At 39.7% G+C, this 20,021-nt stretch overlaps 1 protein-coding gene across 3 annotated transcripts; it reads left to right on the plus strand.

The window, feature by feature from the left end:
• The first annotated feature begins 7,439 nt into the window (after positions 1–7,439).
• On the plus strand, positions 7,440–19,228 carry OTUD6B (OTU deubiquitinase 6B). Of its 3 annotated transcripts, none has more exons than XM_075023577.1 (7): positions 7,440–7,590; positions 10,133–10,287; positions 12,242–12,337; positions 13,746–14,058; positions 15,646–15,707; positions 16,400–16,506; positions 17,041–19,228. In XM_075023577.1, exons 1-7 carry the CDS (start codon positions 7,500–7,502, stop codon positions 17,123–17,125), a joined length of 909 nt encoding a protein of 302 aa, XP_074879678.1. In that variant the 5' UTR covers positions 7,440–7,499; the 3' UTR covers positions 17,126–19,228. The 3 variants fall into 3 exon arrangements, with proteins under 3 accessions (XP_074879678.1, XP_074879679.1, XP_074879680.1); XM_075023578.1 differs by lacking the exon at positions 7,440–7,590 and adding an exon at positions 8,032–8,051; XM_075023579.1 differs by lacking the exon at positions 7,440–7,590 and adding an exon at positions 8,077–8,535.
• Positions 19,229–20,021: the final 793 nt, after the last annotated feature.

A 20,021-nucleotide genomic window follows, 5' to 3' on the forward strand; every position in this document is an offset into this window, starting at 1 on the left:
TTCATTCCATGTAGAGGGTGTTCACTCCAACATGCTGCAAGAGCAAACAAAAGTCTGTTGCCAAACTCATCAACTACTTAATCAGCTCTTTGTTTGTAAATGTTGAACATAGTGCGATAGTTTTCTTTGGAGCGTGTGCAGCAATGTCTCTGCATGTCAATCAAAATATTTGTGCTGCCCACTCATTTTGGGATTGCACTACAGAGTTTTGGAGTTCGTCCATCTGTTTTGTTAATCTCTTTTAACCATTTCCTTGCCCCAGTACTCATGTTTTTCCACTCCAGGTCCTTACCCTGTTTTACCTCTTGCTTTTGTCCTCCACATGCACGATTCCTTGATTCTCTCTTGCTTCTCACTCAGCTTATCCCAATTATCTCTTGCAGCCTTACTTCTTGCCAGAGTTATCTCCCAACTCCACCTATCTGTGACAGGGATCAGTGATTCTCTGTCTCCTTCTCTGACTAGTCCTGGTCCCATTGTTCATCCCCTATTTTAAAATTCATAGAATCATAGAATAGTTCGTGTTGGAAGGGACCTTTAAAGGTCATCTAGTCCAACCCCCCTCAAAGACCAGGGACATCTTCAACTAGATCAGGTTGCTCAGAGCCCAGTCCAACCTGACCTTGAATGTTTCCAGGGATGGGGCATCTACTACCACCTCTCTGACCAACCTGTTCCTGTGTTTCACCACCCTCATCATAAAAAATTTCTTCCTTATGTCCAATCTAAATCTACCATCTTTCAGTTTAAAACCATTACCCCTTGTCCTATCACTACAGGCCCTATTAAAAAGTCTGTCCCACACATTCCCCTCCCTTTGTCAAACACACCTTCTCCAATTCCCTATTCCATTTTCTGTGCTAGCTCCAGGCTTTCCTTCCCTTTGTCACAGCCATGATCTCTCTCCAACCATCATCTCTCTAGGCCAATGTTCCTTTCACAGCTCTCAGTCAGAGTTTTCCCTTTCCCTTCCCCATGTCTGGGTCTCCAGACTCCTTTTCTGAATCTTCTGCTTGTCTTTTCCTTGTCCTTGGGGCACTTAGGTTAGGCAGGTTCCTTTCTTCCCTCCCTGGGTACCCAACAGATAACAGCACTAGGGGTGGGCTCCAGTACTCAGCCCCATGAAGGGTAACAGCAGCCCCACGTTGGGATTAGAGGATGGGTCTAGCTTGGTGCTTCATCCCTGGCCAGACCGTGCTCCACCAGCCTGTGGGACCAGTCATACCCAATGGAGCAGTGCCAGGGCTGCTGATGGAACCTTGCATGCTGACAAGCAACTTGGAAAAAAATGAATCTGAGAATAAAAATTTTCTGGTAATCGTACTATCTGCCATGTCCATACTAAAGCTGCTTCTGGTATCATAGCTAATTAAGGATCTGTTTTGGTGGCTTCCTCATTTTGTGCTCAAACATTAAATTAGTAGGGCAAAAAACTTACTCCTAGCTACAAGTTCTTTGCATGGTATTGTAGATGAAGGTCCTACTTACAGATCTAAACGTGTGTGGGTCTGTACACTAGGTGGGATTTAAAACTGTTCACAGACCACCCAGCAGGATTTACTCAGGATTGTCACCCAGCAGGTTTACTCTTGAGCCCTCCTATAATCCCCCCATTGCTGTTGAGTATGCATGCATGCATGTGTAGGTTCTCTCCCCAAGTACATCAGCAGTTTGTCTGACATGGGCAAGTATTTTTGGTTGAGTTGTGACAATGATGGAGACAATTAACCAGTGGTCTGTATGCTGGACAGCAATGGTCTGGACTAAGGTGTAATTGTATTTTATTGGTATAAGAAATTATATTGCACGAATCACAGTTCAAATATTTAGTCATTTATTTGTCTTGAAGTCTATGTACAAGTAAAATGCAATTTTAGCTGGAATGCTCACTATTGAATGCTACTTTGAGAGTCTGAGAGATTACAGTAACTATTCAGTTATATTTTTTAGCAGTTTAAGGTGTACCTAAGGTCCCTCTTTTCTTCTCTTTCATTATCATGAGATCTGGGAAAATTACCTGGCAAAAAAATGTCTGCTTAACATGTGACACTCTCTTTCATTGTTTTATAGCAATAAGACAAGCTATAGTTGGCAACTCCACAGTCTAGAAAGTAAATAAAGAGCATAGTGAAAATGACAGCAGCTTCAAGGGGTTTAGCAGAGCATGGATTATTGGCGAAGATTCTTGCCAAGACTACACCAGCAAAATGTAATGACATTCAGTGCTAACCCTGTGAAACCCGACTGACAGTCTCTGCTGAATGCATTGACTGTACTTAAGTACTGGAAATCCCAAGTGTCCAATTTTTTACAATTTTTCTACTGAAAAGCAATGTGAAGAGCTGGAGCTGGGATTTTTCTTTTTGCTTACTGTTTCTGAGCATTTAGGATGCATTCAAGTCACCTCTTGTCAACCATAGGTCACATGTCTCAGTCATATAGTGAAGAAAACTGCTTAAAAATCCAGACTCATGGGTTTTCATGAAATCTCTCCATTCCAGCTGCTGAGATGTAAGAAAGCAAAACACTGCAAAGCTCACAAGACATGCAGAGGTTGCCAAAATTGTGCTAGCACTAACACACACATTTCCCAATAGCAGCCTTCATAGAAATCAAGGACATCTCCAGGTAACAGCCACAGTTTCTCTGCATCCCAGCGTTTGTAAGAGCTGTGAATAATGAGTGACCCTGAATCTGTTTGAATTAAGAGAGACCTGAGATTCTTTTTACACCTTCTGGTGCTACAAATAGAAAAAGTAAATACATTGCTTTTTGTGAGCTCCAAAATGTCAAATCCAGAAATAAAACCAACTATTTTAACTGATAAATATGACTCATTACAGATTTTATTAAGTGATTGGAATTGCATCAGGTCCTGACGCTTGTCAGATAGATCTGTGTTGAAAAATTATTAGAAAACAGTTTCACAGATGAGGAATATTAGCTGCAGATGTCCTGCTGTGAAAATCTGTTAGCACTGTTTCCAGCAAACACAAATGAACAACAGGAAAAGCTCAGCTAGTTCATTTACCAATACAAGTGAACTTTCAGACAAAAATATGTAGTACATATGCCATGCTAGGAGATTTGAGGAGCCTAATAGAACGTGCCATATTGATCTTCATGTTCTGTGGAGGCTTCATTGCAAGGTTATGTATACTCCTTAATTCATGTAGCACAATTGCAAATCTTAGTGCTAGCCAACTTCACGGCATAGAGTAAAGGAAAGTTTAGCCACTTTTGCTTCAATATCTGTGATCAAGTGACCCAGATTGACTGGTTATGTAGTATGTAAATTAGAAAACTCTCAACAAAACCTCAGTGAAACAACAAAGCCACGTTAAAAGAGTTTTGAGTATGGCTACAACCAGTCTATAATTCACTCTATGGCTCAGCAAGAAACATCTTGGAGATAATGAAGGGGAATGAGATACACACTGACCTAAAAGTAGTAAGACAGCTTCTTTGCTTGACCAATATTTTATATCATTTAGTTGAGTAAGATTTGGATATTCTTTACTGCTGTCATGAAAACTGTCTGGTACACAACATTACCGGTTTTGCAACTGAAGAAACAAAATGAAGATTTTTAGAGTGACAGAAGTACCAGGGGTTCCGCCTCTACTTACTTATAAAATACCAATGAACAGATGACCTTCCTGATTTTCAACATGCTTACTAAGCACTGTGAAACCACTGGGAGAAAGATACTAGAAAGGATGTTGAAGTGTAATACTTTAAATAGCCATGCATGGTTTCCTCCCCAGAAAAGAAAAATGCAAGAAAGAGAACGCAGCAGCTGGTTAATTCACTGAGTCAGCTGGTATCAAAGGTAACCCTCAGTCATTGGCTTCAGTGACTAACTCGACAGTATTCAGCCACATTTCAAAAGTGCCCCTTAATTCTGAAAGTTTCAACTTTGATAGTGTGTAAGACACAGACTGTGCTTAGTACAGAGCATCTTACAGCTATCATTGACTTCAATGGGAGGTTCAAGTTCCTACAAAACAGATTAATGAAGTCATAAACTTTAATACCACAAAGGGCTGTTATGGTAATCCAGCCACACTTCTCTGAATTCTGAGAGAACACCAGTAAATGTTGCTTGCATGGAGCCTATAACTTACAGCTGAGCTAACACATATCCATAGAAAGCCTCTCAGTCTTGATTTAAAGACTTGTGTGACAGTGAACCTATCACATCCTAGATAAAGTGCTTCACAGTTACCTCAGATTTCAGTTATCTTTTTTTTTTCATTTCAGCTTCTAACCATTATATTTCATTATAACCTTATCTATTAAACTACCATTTCTACCCAGGAATCATAATTAGCCCAGCTGTGCTTACATGCAGTAAGGCTCTATTTAAGTGTTTTAAGAGTGTCAGAGAGGAAAAATACACAGAATTTGAGGGGGGGGGGGCGGGGAACACATGTACACAATCCTGATGTACATGGTCCTGATAAGCAGGCAGGTCAAGAGGCCCCTGAGGAGACAGGGATCCTGGGGCAAGCAGGCAGGGAGAGGCAGGGCCCCTGGAGCAGGCAGCTTGCAGCCCTGGCAATCACACACAGACGTCATGACTGCAGGTCCCCATGATGACAGTTTCCCCAAATTCAGAATTTTTTCCTTTTATAAGAGGATTTCTGAACAGCCAGCAGCCTTTGGTCTCCACCTCCTAAGCCATACGCATACCTTGTGATACTGAACAGCATTACTTTCTCAGGTCTCAGCAAATAACCTCCTCCTGCTGCTTCACTGTTTTTCTCTAGCTCAGCTGCTGCTTTCCTTTGCTTATGCTCAAAGCAGTCATCTTCGTAACTCGCGATGTTGTGGTTTTTTCAAGGAGTAATTGGCCATCAGTTAGCTGTTTATGATGTTGGGTCCTCTGTTTTCAATGATATTTTCAAGGCCTTTGCTATTATTCCATGTGAAACTCCAGTTCATAATAGCCATCTGGCACAAAGCTCCAGTTCACAGGGCAGGTTCTCACCACAGGTTGCTAACAAGCCCCACAGGCCAGGACCGGGGCCTCGTGAAGTTGGCAATGAGCCCGTGGCCTGCTGCTAGCAAGGGTAGCGCTCTTCTTCATAGCTTTCATTTATTTTAGGTTTCACAGCAGCAGAGGAAACTCATCTTTAGCCGGCTGTGCAGTGTGACTGCCCCCAGCCCCGAGTTTATCGTACCACTACTCTCTAAAATGTACTCCTTCATACTTGGTGTGCCCTAAAATCTCCATTCCTGCATAACCTTGAGTTCATCTGCATTAAGATATGTGTTGTTCAAATGAGGCTAGCATATCTTAAGATAATTTTAATCAACCTACCTTCATCATCACTTAGCATTTCACATTTGGTCACCTGAGGTATTTATTTATTTGGTTGTTGGTATTTATTTTATATTCTTTCAGGTTACTGCTAAAGATATGGCAGAAGTCTGGACTAAAACCAGTAGTCGCTAAAGGGACCTCACTGGATGTATCCCCTTTGACTGGGGATAGTTGCGCTAGAGGGAAGGAGCCTCTGCTACCTTTTTTTGTGAAAGATTTAAGCCTGTAGTCCCCCAAAACACTGGAGAGCTCAGCTTGCTTGAAGGATGGATTGGGTCATATGTCCAAACATCTAATTACAGCGTCTTGTTATGGTAAAAAGATAATTTTTTTTTCTTTGCTCTAATTTTATAAAGTTCTAAAAGAAACTAAAATGCAGAAGGTATAAAACAGTGTTTATTATTTTTAAATATACAGCATTTTTAAGAACATGTATTAAATACCAGCATATTCATATATACATACATGTGTGGACAAATGTATGTCACTGACAAACAGATACAGAGCACATATATACATTAGCCAAGGCAAATCTAACCCGGATTTGCCCTTATTCTGGATTTGCTGGTAGTATACAGACATATTTACAGGGCCACCCTAGTAAATTCCATTGCTAACCTATTTTCCTAGCTAAAAGCCAACCGTCCCCCTCTCATTCTTTTTGGATGAGACTTTTTTTTCCTAGCTGGTCTGTGATCTGTTTTATTCTAACAGGCTGGAAAAAGCAGATGGAGGTAAGGGAAGAATGTATTTCCAGGTGTTGATATATAAATCTGAAAGTTATTTGCATTTTGACAGAACTGTAAAGGAGATCTACAATTGGGTGGTTCTATACAGCAAGAGAGTTTGATCCATCATCTTATGATTCTGCTTCAGATCCATTTCCTTTCTTTGCACTTGGGAGCGTACTTCATAGAATCATAGAATCATTTAGGTTGGAAAAGACCTCTGAGATCATCAAGTCCAGCAGTTAACCAAACACTGCCAAATCCACCACTAAACCACATTCCTAAGCGCCACATCTACATGTCTTTTAAATACTTCCAGCAAGGTATTCTTTTAGAGGTTCTGTTGATAAAAACGTAGAATAGCAATGCTGTAACAGTTAAGCACAAACTTATGGTTTCGATTACCAAAGATTTTCTCAGTTTAGTAATTTTAAACCCAATTAAAATATTAAAGTTTATAAATTGTATTTTGCCCAGATGAACTGAATGTTGCACAAAATAATGTTGGTGACTGCACCAAACAGAAAAGCATCTCACTCCACACTAGCACTCAACAAGAATTTGTAGTTCCCAGTTTGAGGTGGGGATTTGACCCTGACCAGGAAGTTTGGATTTTCCTGTAATAAAAACGTAACACTTTCTGAGCCCTAATTTCACAGCGGTGAGGAGGCACAATCATGAACATCACAACTTGGAAAATCGGGAGTCTTTCTGGGTATTTTTTAGCTTTAGGTAACTTCAGGCAAAAAACTTGCAAACGCAGGGAACTGTGTATTTTGCGCAAAAGCAAACAGGTTAAATCATTTTTTTCCTTAACGTGATAAATCACGCAAAACCCCTAACCAACTCCCTTCTCGCCTCTAGCCTTCCTCTTTAATAGGATTTGCCTCCAGTTGGGCTAAATGTGCCACGATTTTTTTCTCAGTGAAGACGCGTCCGCAGAAGTCCCTTACAGAGCAGGAGATAAGAGCAACTACCTCCGCCGTGACGCCAGAGGACCGAAACGTGGCGGGGGGGGGGGGGCGGGGGTCTCTTTCCCCGCAAAAACGGCCCTTCCCCCCCCCCCCCCCCGCCGTTCTCGCGCTCTCACAACCCGAGGGCAAAAGAAACGCTGCCCCTTCCCTACCGCGTCCCGAGCTCGCGGCCCGTAACGTGCGGGCTGAGGAGCGGGGGGCGGAGGCCGCCTGACCCGCCAGCGGCCGCAGGAGACGGCAGACCGGCGGCAGACCGGCAGCAGACGGAGGAGCCCCGTCCGGAGGGGAAGCCCGGGCCGCCCGTCCCCCCCTCACGGCGGAGGCGGCGGCCGAAGGACGGCGGGCGGTGGGCGGGGCGGGGCGACCGGAAGCTTGGCGAGCTCCCGCCTCGCGCCGGGGTCGGGGGTCATGCGTGCCGCCGCCGCCGCGGGGTGAGGGCGTCCCGCGGGCGCGGGCCTCCGGGCGCCCATGGAGGGCTCCGGGGACGAGGAGCCGGGGGCCGACGGGCCGCTGCAGCGGCTGGTGAAGCGTCAGCGGAAGGAGAAGCGGGAGCTGCAGGGTGAGGGGCGGCGCGGCCCGGCGAAGGGCGGGCGGGGGAGGGGAGAGCGATCCCTCAGGCGCCCGCCTCGCCGCGGGGAGGTGGCGGGGAGACGCGGGGCGGGCCCGTCCCGGTGCGCCGCTCTCAGCCTGGAACCTGGGGGACGCTCCGCGGAGGCGAAGCTGGAAGCCGTGGCGGGAGAAGCTGGGAGGGGGCGGGCGGGCGCCTTGGGCAGCGCCGGGCTTTGGGACGGGCGGGAGCAGCCCTTGCGCTGCCTTCGCGAGGGGACGGGGACGTCGGGGACGAGAGCGTGGCGTCTGGGCGGAGGTGTCACGGCCGGGCTTCGCTCCCGGGCGCGGTGGTTCTCGTCCCGCCGGCGGCTTGCTGAGCGTGCCTCCCTGTCATCTTGGGAGCCGCCACAGAATGCTAGAGCCGTTAACGCTGGGCTAGCGGTTTGCTACTTCGTTTTTAAGTTAAAGAAGGTGTGGGTTTGTAAGGCGTTTTAGGTTGAAAGGCCCGCATAAGGGTCCTTGCTGCCCAGACAGACAGCTGTGTTTCTTCGTTCAAAGCGCAGTTGATCTGAAATGAACTTTCACGTTCTGTCCAGCCGCAGTAAAGCATCTATAGTAGAAGACCTGTGTGGTCTTACGGTGCTGCATATGAGCTGTTCATGACCCTGTTACAGTAGATTAATATAATTAAGTAGTTATCTGGGTTCTGTTAAGCTTTGTAGTTGATAATAACCTTTTTGTTAAGCCTTTCTCATTGCTGGCGTATTGATACAGCCTTTTTTTTCTTTGGCTTTTTTGGTATGTAATGAAATAGGCCAGTCTGCAGCCTCCTATCAATTGGAGGGTTAAAGAAGAGGAGAGACACTATTGGGCTGCATCTTGTCATTAAATCTATATGAACTTAATGTTTTGAGATGCCTTTTCCTCCCTCAAACTTGGTTGAAATTGAATAGAGGTAGGAATCAAGCACTGGGGTTAGGTGGCTGGAGCACATGGCACATTGGTTGAGAGAGGCTGCGGAAGAGAGGGGTTTTCTACCTAGGGAAGGTTGTAAGAGGGTATCTAATTGCAGTCCTCTGCTACCTAAAGGTGGGAGGGGTATACAGAAGACAGAGCCCCAGTCTTCCCAGGTAGGAGAGGCAGGTGACCTATAGGCACACATTTTCCTACTTGAAAAATACGTGCCTGGTAAGTGCAATTATTAACTGTTTGACAGAGAGCAAAACAGTTTGTTCGTAAGAATTAGCGTCAGATGGATCTCTGCATCTGAAAATCCAGCATCTCCTCCAGCTGATGATCCTTGTCTCCACCACCCCCCATATACTCTTCTTGTGTATTTGTGTGTGCCTCTTAAGTCCTGGATTTCCTTTTCCTCCATTATGTTAATTTTTATGAACAAAACTGCTTTTCTGTCTGTCAGACTCAGCTGATTCATCTGTGAGGCTGAATGCTTAACATAAATCTTTCAGTATGAGCATTCTTGCTGCCTCCTCTTGAAGAGTTTCATTATCATCACCATCATCTTCAGCTCAATTGTGTCAGTCAAGGGTGAAGGACAGGAAAATGTACAGGTGATGAATAGTGAGCAGGGTGTTAAATAACTGGTGCTGTAAATAAAACAGTGAATACAGAAGTGAGGAGAGCTAGCAGGGTGTGTTCATGTAAGAGCAGAGGCGGTGGAAGCTGTGTTTGTTCAGCCTGGAGAAGAAGAGAAGACTGGGGGATCTGGTTGTAGTTTCCACTGTGTATTGGGTGGAGCCACTCTTCAAAGTAAAGTGTAGAGAATGCACAAGAGACAATGGCTAAAAATGTAACATGAAAATTCCTCATGGGAGGAAAAAGGGAAAATATTTTCATAATAAGAATGGTTAAACATTGCAAAAAAACTGACCAGAAAGGTTGCAGAATGTCCATCCCTGGAGACTTTGCACAGTCATCTGAATAAATGCCAGATCAAGCTGAATTAACATAACCTGATGTAGCTTTGAATTCAGCCCTGTTTCGAGCAGGAGGTTGAACTAGATGACCTCTGGACATCCTTTCTAATCAAACTACTCTATGATTTGGGAAATAGAGCCTTGACTTACAGCCTAAAAATATGTATGGAATTTCAGCAGGTTGAAGGTTTTTTTCCTTCTTGAATACCCATTTTGCTTTTAGAAACTTTATTTAAGGACAAGTAAACTCTGTTTTTACTTTTAATCGGCTGCTTGTGTGATTAAAAATTTACACATCTTTCCTGTGACAATAATCTTTTTTGAAGGCAACAGGCTGAGGTCTGCTGCATTGATAAAGTTCATAAGTATTAATAATAGTAACTTAGCACAAGTTTTTCTCTTCTTCAAATAAAACGTTTGCATCTTTTAAGAAAAATGTAGCTGCTTTAAAATGTGATGATCATAATGGGCAGTCTCATAGCTAAACTGTTAAAGCATACTGATATGTTGATACTTGTAAATGTTTTTCTGTATGACTTGCAGTTCTCTTTTCTGCAATGACTGTGGAGTATCTATACTTAGAGGTAATGTTTTATTACACTACTTCTCTAACAGCAAAAATTCAAGGCATGAAAAATGCTGTTCCCAAGAATGATAAAAAGAGACGAAAACAGCTGGCTGATGAAGTTGCCAAATTAGAGGCAGAACTTGAAGAGAAGCACAAGGAGGAATTAAAGCAGCTGAAGGAAGCTTCACCTGAACAGAATAAGGTAGGCGGCTTAACTTTAGCTGCAGTTGTACAGATACAATTTGTTAGGGCTTCTTTAACTTTAAAGTGTTACTTCATTATAATTTTTAAAAGTATTTCTCCTTTTCCTCACAGTATTAGTAACTCTTCTCATCTTTGGAAAGATTCAGCTGTTACGGTGGGTGCGCATTGCATACAGTGGGTGGAGGGGCATTTAACAGTGGGGATTTTTTTGTTGAGCAGTATTTGGTTTTGTTCTTAAGGCTACATTAGTAGCTCAGTTGTCTTAAAGAATTTATTTTTTTTTAATTTCTTGTTACATTGTCACTCTAATTATCTTATGTAGACTTCTAGGGTATTGTTGGCCTTCAGTAGGCATTTGACTGATGTAGTGTGTTTTGTTTTGCAATTCTGTCAAGAATGTAACTGACCTTTTTGTAAGAAGCACTTTCTGTGATGGTGAGAATTGTTGTCTTAAATGCTGCTGTTCTGCCATGTTGGCAACATAGCTACATATTAAGTACTTCCGGTTTGCTGTTTGATGGCAAAGCACTTAATTTTTAACAGAGGCTTAGCATTATTCAAATTTAGCTGAAGGAAATATGACCACCTGAGTAAACTAGATACTATTAAATAATTGAGTGACATACAAAAATTCACCTTTGTTTTAGCACTTAAGTAGTGTGTTGCAAACTCCTGTCATAGTGAATTTGCAATCCATAGACTTAGTTCTCTATATCCAGTACTGAAAAGAACTCTATTTGTATCATGTGCCTGAATTTAAGGACTGTTTGTCCAAGTAGGCCTGTTCATATACTTTCTCCTTTCTAAATGGGAATAGAGCTTATGGCTAAATTGGTGCAATACAGTTGTCTGTGAATGATGCTAATGCTACATGCTCATACATCTCCTTAAGTGTTTCATGAATAGTGTGTCTCTTTCGGCTGTTTAAGTCTTTTTAAAGAAACCAAACACAAAGACCTGTCTGCATGATGCTTTCTGGACTAACTGTTTTCTGATTAGTGACCTAAGAAAGAGTTAAGCAGAAAGTACTTTTGTTTGAAAACGAGAATGGAAACATTTCTGAATGACTTTTAGGGAAATAGACTTGATGGAGAAGCATCTGTTGACAATCCTTGTGGGGGGAAAAAAAAAAAGGTTTACATTGGAAGAGTTATGACCCTATAACAATCTTCTGTAGTAGTTTTTAATCAGATGCTTAAGCAGGTGATTAATGCTTAAGCATTAAACGTAATGCTTCTATTTACCTGTATCTTAGATTAGTTTCAAGAGTTTGTTTTATTTTGCTAAATGAGCTGTCCAAACTTTACAATGGAGGACCTTTCAAGAAAATCTTTGCCCTAGACGTAGCTTTGCCTGAGAGGATTTTGTTTTGAGATGTGTAGTTTCTTTCACTTCTCAGCTTTTTTATTTGGATTGAAACATGTCCATGCTTCCAAGGGTGACATCTGCTTCATTCTGTTATGGGGTTAGCTTTGTCATTTTTCTTGAGAAGTGCCAACTCCCTGTCTTTTCCAACTGCTGGTTATGCTTTGGTATGGAAGGTGGAGCCCTCTCCTGCTTTAATTGTCACAGAACTTGTTAATGGCTGTTTGGGTTCTTCAGCTGGCTGGTATGGTGAGGAAAACTTTCTCTTTCAGCTGGTAAACAGTGTTCACACTTCAGTGTGGAAGATTACAAGAGAACATACAGATTAAAGTTTAGATGCACAGTTCATAACTGTCTCTTTGTTGAGACTACAGAAAAAGTAATAAAATGTATGACAGTGGTTTAGGATGTGAAATGCTTTACTTTCGGCTTTGAAAGGTTCTGTGCTGTACACAGATCTTTGTGGTTAAACTTCATAAATATACCCTGGAATTACCTAGGAACAGAACTTAAAACTGTTTTAGGAGATGCACATCTTGGTTATCATTTATATTAATAAGAACATTTAACATTTTTTTTCTTTTCAGACAGATTCCATAGCTGATGGGGTTGCAAATTTAGAGCTTGAAGGAGTAGAGCAACAGATTCAACATCCTCGAATATCAAAAGCGCAGAAGAGGCGGGTATGGCTTAACATTTAAAAGTTTTACAAATATTTGATTGAAGTTATACTGACTTAACTGTAATAACCAAAGTTAAACAATTTTTCAGGGGACATTACCTGGCTAATTCAGTATTGATGCTGTATCTACTGGGTGCCTTGAAATCTATAAAGCTGCTACCTAGAGATATGTAAGCATTTTATAAATAGTTGTACTTTTTTACTCTCAGCCGTGAGCTGGGAATCAGAATAGGTCAGGAGATGGGAGCCAGAAAAAGTAAATGATGTAAAGCAAATGTTTTTAAAAGAATTTCACTAAAAACATTAATAAAGAAATAAAGTAATTGAATTAAAATAATGTAAAATACACATAGAAAATATACAAGCAGTAGAAGTTTACACATTTAACAAAAGAACATTAATACTGAAATTCTTGTACATTTTTGAGTTGTTAAGAAACACTACCTGGTGTCCAGGCCATTAGGTTAAATCCTTTTAAACTTCAGATGCTAAATTGCGATGGATTAACATTCTCATTGTACCTGCATGAATGTTGGTTCAGGGCCAGAGGAGCACTGCTTTATTGCAGAGTCCATCCCCTGGTACATAATCACTACTGCAGAGCTGCCTTGTAACAAACATGATAAAAGGATGTTCTTAATTCATCGCACCATGTCTAGGCAAACTAGAAACTCTTGTTATTGCGGTCGCCCAAACCAGTCTGGTCTTGATTTGTGGTGAATTTTAAGTGTGAAAGTGAAAAGATCATTCTCCGTACTGCTTCCTTTTTTATTTTTCTTGTTTATTTTGACTCGTAGTCCCTTGTTAACTTAAGCGTAAACTTAAAATGTATTCTATAAAAGCCATATTATGCATTATTACATCCCTTCTAGTATTCTCTGTATGCATTCTTATCCATCCTTTAGGTTAGGAGCAGTCCTTTATGATGTATAGTAGCTAGCCTGAGGGAGTTTCAGTTTCATGACATGAGCGCCATTATGCAATCGTATGCGTAAGTGGTAGATCTCACACTTATTATGAAAGAGCAATATTTTCTGTTGTTTAATTAGAATTTCCATACTTGTGGTGAAATAGGTGATCCTGAAGAAATGACTACTATTAATAGCCTTTGAACAGGTGTTGTAAAGTGTTATTTTGCACATTGATATAATTAAGATTTCTCCTGTCACATACTTTTGGGTATGGTGTCGGAGGCAGTTAGGCTATGTTGGTCACTTAACCATTTGCTAAAATTTGGGTTTAGGAGGTCTCTTAAGATTCGGTAGTGCTGATTTGGGAGAACATTTCACAGATATGAATGTACTGAGGAAACATTTGAAGAGTTGGAAGCAAGCACTAAGCCAAGAACTGTACAGACATCTTCTAAATTATAACATTTGATGTAATTTTTGTGTGTTTTTTAATCTAAGGAAAAAAAAGCTGCCTTGGAGAGAGAAAGAGAAGAAAGGATAGCTGAAGCTGAGATAGAAAATTTAACGGGTGCCAGACATCTTGAAAGTCAGAAACTTGCCTCCCTATTGGCAGCAAGGCACTTGGAGATTAAACAGATCCCTTCAGATGGCCATTGCATGTACAGAGCTATTGAAGATCAGCTCAAGGATCGCCAAAATTCCTGGACTGTTGCAACTCTGAGGAACCAGACAGCAAAGTATATGCAAAGTCACTTTGATGACTTCCTGCCATTTCTTACAAACCCTGGTACTGGAGACATGTATAGCAGAGGTAAAACTTATGGCATAAGAGATTTTAAAAACTGTTAAAATTATTTCTGATAATTCTCATTCTCAGTTACAGCTGAATTGGGACTAACCCATTATGGTGTTTGTTCCTGAACTTTGTTACTTTGTTGGTTTGCTGTGTACTATGGAACACAGAATTATGATCTGCTGTGAAACTTGGTACACCTGGATCTTCGCAATGTATCTTTTTTTTTTTGCAAACATTATTCCCCATTAAAAAAAAATAAATATCAGAACTTGCTGGTTACTAGATGGTAATCATAAACTGGGATGTGATTTAAGTTGTATTATAAATAGCTTGTCTACCAGGTTACGGATGATTTTTTTTTTGTCAACTTTTGTATTGGTGTTTTCAATTTACATAGGAAGGCCGTTAAAAATGAGTGTGAAATTCAAGCAAACCCATTTTATAATAGTTTGCATAGATGATTTTTCTTATTCTACCCTTTATTTTCACTGTTCATGCTAGGTCTTTTGGCGCCCTTTCTTATTAAAAAACTTAACTAAAAAATATAAAGGCATTTAGTGTGAAGCAATGATGTAGGCTGAGTAAATGCAGTTAAATGGAATTTATGTACTTATTTGAGCAATTCATGGTTTATTAATTTCTTACTGCATATCTGGAACACTGTGCAAGTGACTGTATAAATTTTTTTAACTTACTGCCACGTTCATTTAATAGTTATTGCTGTGGATTTCGTTTGGTGATTGGGGTCTGTTGTGAAGTGGGAGGTGTCTCTCCCATGTTGACAGAGAAAATTGTCACAGGATAAATGTGTCATAAGAGAAGAATTAATGTTAAGTTCTGCAGAGCAGCAGGGAATTGAGTTTTTTTGTCTTTTAAGTCTGTTATAAGGGGAATGTATGAAAAAGTATTCTGAGCAGTCTTCAGAAAATCCATTTGTTCTTTATCAGAATATATTCATAGGGTTCAGAAGCCTGAAGGGTTGTAATTTTATAAATTTGAAAGCTTGGTTTCTGTAGAACATGATCTGCAAGAGGTTTATTTAGCGGTTGACAAAGGAACCATTGGGAATAAACACTTCAGAGGTTAAAAACAAGGCAGCTAATTTGGAAAGTTAAAAAAAAAAAAACAAACAAAACAACAACAGTTGAACTACATACAGTTACAAGATTTTAAAAACATACCTGACACCTAGCTAAAGTAAGAGCTAAGCATACTACTTGCTATCACATTCTTTTCTAGGGTGTCAAAACAGCATACTCTGAAACTTAACAGGAAGAAAACTATATGCAATTTCCTGCTTGTTATTAAGAGTTCCCTGAACAAAAAGTTGAAAATGTAAACCTGTACTTCTTTTTCTTCACATACTTGCTTTTATTCTTGTCTTCAGTCTTAATTTTTCTTTCTAAAACAGTTATGCAGGGTTTTTTTGGCCTCTGGTGTTTTTCGTTTCCTTTCCTTCTTTTCAGTGAACATACCTATTTTCCTGTATAATGTGTTTAGACTTTTCAGGTTCTAGGTGTTCATTGTACAATCAGTATTTTTCCTCAGTTGCTTGCTCTCAAGTAAGAGAAGTACTAAAAGTTGTCTTGTCTTTCCCCACAGAGGAATTTGAAAAATACTGTGATGATATAGCAAGTACAGCTGCATGGGGTGGTCAGCTGGAGGTAAGTGTTGTATTGATAATTTTTATTTGTGAAATTCTGGAGTGGGTGAATATACCTTCAAAAAAGGGCTTCTTGAGAAAGAATACCTGAAGGCATAAGGGAACGTAGTCATAAATAGTTTATCAAGAACTTTGTCCTATCGTTATAAATTTTTTTCCCAGATTAGTAGTTTTTTTGATGGTGTGCTGCTGTTCTGATTCTGATGTATTTGACGACATGCAAGTTAATGAATTCAGTAGTTCTAAATATCATTAGAAGGATTGACAATACAAGTGGGGGAAGACTTTCTGAGAAGGTGTTTTATTATGCAGACTTAGATGGTAGGAAAGCTGACTAGAGTGGAGCAATTTTAGATTTTTGTAATGTAAACCAGAACTTGAGCTTGAGAAAATACATATTTGTTTTAGGTTGTGTCTTATTTATTGTTTTATGAAAGAGTGGTCACAAATTACTGAAGCTAGGCCAATGTTACCTGTGTTGTATCCTCAAAACAATGATTAATTTAAGGCAACCTGTTTTCAATTAAAGTTTAAAAAGTTAAGATAATTTTGCTTATTTTAATAAAGTTTATTTTCTAACTATTTGAAATGTTATGCCTGAACTCATGTCTGCTAAAACTAAATGCCATGCCTTCGTCTCTCCTCCTTACATTGGATTTAATTGTATTATTGAATTGTTTTTATGCCTTAAAGCTAAGGGCTTTGTCGCACATTTTGCAAACACCTATTGAAGTAGTGCAAATGGATTCCCCTCCCATTATTGTTGGTGAAGAATATTCAGGCAAACCAATAATACTTGTGTAAGTATGTTATTTTATCCCTTTTTAAAATTAGTGCACTTGATTTCTATAGCAGAGGGCTCAGCTTTGATTCTTACCTGCTCTTTTATTTTCTGTTACCTATCCGATGTTGAAACGCTGCTTGAATAATGATCTTGCAGGTCAGAAATTATGTTTATGATTGACACACGTAGTTTAAAGATATTGTAATTAGAGTTCTTAAAATGCTGACAGTCTGAAGTGTGATTCAGTCACTGCTTTCTAGAATGCTACCGAGGTCATTTTACCTGTTACATAATCACAAAATAATAGTGACATTGATATAAGATGCAACAGGAAACTTCTTTTTTCTTTTCAAAGTTTATGTCACTGTGCTTGGAAGTCACCAGAATTTAAAAACTGTCTTTATTAATACTGACCTATTTAATGACCATATATATTTTCTGTGCTAAAACTTTATTTAACCTATCTTCCAGTGCTGTTAATATTTGGCATGATGTATACTTTTAGTTAAGCTGAACACTAATTCCGTAACTACTTTTTTTTTTTTTTTAGGTATATGAGACATGCCTATGGATTAGGAGAACATTACAATTCGGTAAAACTTCTAACAGATGCTGCTACAGAAAACGGCAGCTAGCATATAAAAGTCATAAATCCACATGGACAACAGTTGCATCTTGGTGTGTTGGGCTCCAGACAATTCCCGGACAGACTGGAAAGTGAAACTAAATGGAATGGATTAAAAATGAAAAAAAGACATACAAGGTTTGACTATAAATCAGAAATAGCTCTTGATTTAAAACAAAACCAAACCAAAACCACACAACAGTATTTTGAACTTGTTGGTATTAATTATGTTTAGAAGATCTTCTCTAAATTGGTGGCTGTGTAGAGCAGATTTTTTTTTTTTTTTCAATAGAGCTTCATCCCATGCTGCAGTGAAAATACTGAGTAGTAAGTGTTTCGGTTAATCCGCATTTCTGCTGAAGAATTAAGGTTATTTGAAGGTTCCTGTTACGTTATTTCTGGCAGATTTTGATGATCATGGAAGAGTTAAGGCATTTAAAATAATTTATTTTATTTTGATTGATGGAATAACCTTTACAGTGTTTCTTTAATTCTATCAGGATCTAGCTTTAATGCTGTAGTAGAGATCCCCTTTATTTGGGCAGAGAAGAGCTGGAGGCAAATCCAGTAGTAGAATATCTTGCTTGGCTGGATGAATTGCACAAGCTTTTTATTTTAAAGACTTTCCATCTAGGATTTTTCACCAAGCTTTGATGACTTCTCTTTTATTTTTTTGCAGTTGACAGTAGGAACTAATGCTTGATGCTGTTCCTCGTACTGAATCTGTAGGAAGAGCATTGTTAATGACTGTGCATCATAACGTTGATGCAAGTTAACTGTGCTGTTCATCCTTCATAGTCTTTCATCTGTGCATTTCAGTGATACAGAAATCTTACAAACAAAAAGCTCCTTAGTGTCTTCACTTCAGGTAGTGAAACTCACCTGAACTCGTCATTTATGGATCTGCTGATCTAAGCACTTTGTGATCTAAATAAAGTGCGATGTTTTATAATACTTAAAACAGCTGGTTGCATACAGGTGTGAAAATAACCACCTTAGGTTTTGTGAGTAACTTTAAAGGTGATCTGCAGAAGAATTAAGTTTCTTTTCATTGTTCCTTATGATGCACAGAGACACTTGAAGTGTTTTTTTTTTTAATATGGCTTGACTTTTTACATTAGAAACATGTATTTTTGTCTTTAAGTCACTGTAAATGTGACTCCAAAATTAGCAGCATACTGAAACCAAAGTTGTAATGCAATTGTTTTTTAACAATAGAAGTGATTTTTTCTTTTTAAGCCTTAGTCAGTAACATGATAATTGTCTGTATTTTAGCGCTGATGAGTTGGTGTGGAGAAAAGTGGTTCATGTCAAGTTTAAACAACTTTGCCCTGATTTGAGGATTATGAGCTAACTGTGCATCTTGTAGTCAGTCCTTCAGTAAAGCTAGCAAGCAGATTGACACTCCTGGGACTTAAAAATTAGAAAGAAAAATCTGTTCTTACTTAAGAAGGAGGAGACAGGTGTTCACTTTATGGATCAGATTATGTCTGATTTAAAGCACTTTGGGGGGGGGGGGGAAATCAGGCAATTATAGCAGGAGGTTTTGGACAAGCAGAACTTGAATTATGACTTCTTTAGACTGGTGCCTGCCAGAAAAACAAAGTATTAACCAGATCAGGAGTTTTTACATCCTTATTTATCTGACACAGTATAACAAATATAGCTGTATAGCAGCTGGTTTACTGTAGAATTTGGTTTATTACCTTGTTTGTATAAAATGATGTTTTTAATTTCAAACAAAGAATTGGATACAACAGTATGGAAAAAGTGTTTATATTTCTAATACCACTATTAATTTCACTAAAAATAATAATCAGAAATACTCTTCTCTGTGTTGCTTAGAGTTGATATGATATGAAATGCACATGCTGCATTTTATAGATAGCCTGTGAAAAATATTCTGTAGTTTATTGGGTTTTCATTCTTGTTTGATTAACTGACAGAGGAAAGATGCCAGAATTGTGGAATGTCTGTACCAACAGTTTGTCCTGTTGAAGATGTTTACAGTTTGTATAAAGCAAAATAATGTTTTAATATAGTGAGTGAAAGATCCTTGTTCATGCTGTATGGGACTTGCCAAAAAGTAATAAATCGGTTTATTTGTGGCAAATCTTGTTGTGGTCACTTTTTATTTTGTACTTCGATTGTTCATGTCTTAATTCCTAGTATTAATAAGTTTACCCATTTAATTTTTATGGCTTTAGGGTCCTATTGTAGTATGAATTCTCCAACAACTCCCTATTGAAGTAGACAAAGCTTTACTCTTTATGAAATGAAGTTGTTTCTAAACAAAATTTATCCTCGGTGTTTTAGCAGTTAAACTTGAACTCTTCTATAAAGCTGTATTTGAAAATACTGTTGAACTTCTCCATACATAAAAACAATCAAGTAAAACTGAGAGGATTTTTTCACAATTTAGCTTTTAACTTCTTTGTCAGGCTACATTTTTTCAGCAAAATAGCACTACTTATTTTGAGCTTACATGTATTTAAGTAGCTTTTCTTCCTTTTATCTGCAGTTCATTGACATCGGTTTATTCAGCCACTATTTCTTTTAAGGGCTGTTAGGTAATTTTTTTGCAAGATTAGAGTTTAATTTCCGGTAGGAATGCTCCCATGAGCGGGAAGGAAACTGTCTAGTGGTCTGCAATAAATTGTGTACAATATTCTTAAAGGGAAGAACTTGTTGAAAGCAATGGGTGCAGTTGGGCAAGTCAGGGCATGGAAAAGACTGGCCTCCTCTTGGAGCCGCAGACGGAGTTTAGCTTTCATCCCTGTCGCCTTCGCTTAGTCTGCACCTGGTCTCTGCTCTCCCCTGCGTCCCAGGTAGTGTGGGCTGCAGCCGGTGCCAGAAAGCAGGCAGGAGGTGGGCAGCAGCGGGAGGGAGCGCAGGCCTGTCATAAA

This window comes from Buteo buteo, chromosome 3, assembly GCF_964188355.1.
Source record: "Buteo buteo chromosome 3, bButBut1.hap1.1, whole genome shotgun sequence".
Lineage (NCBI taxonomy): Eukaryota > Metazoa > Chordata > Aves > Accipitriformes > Accipitridae > Buteo > Buteo buteo.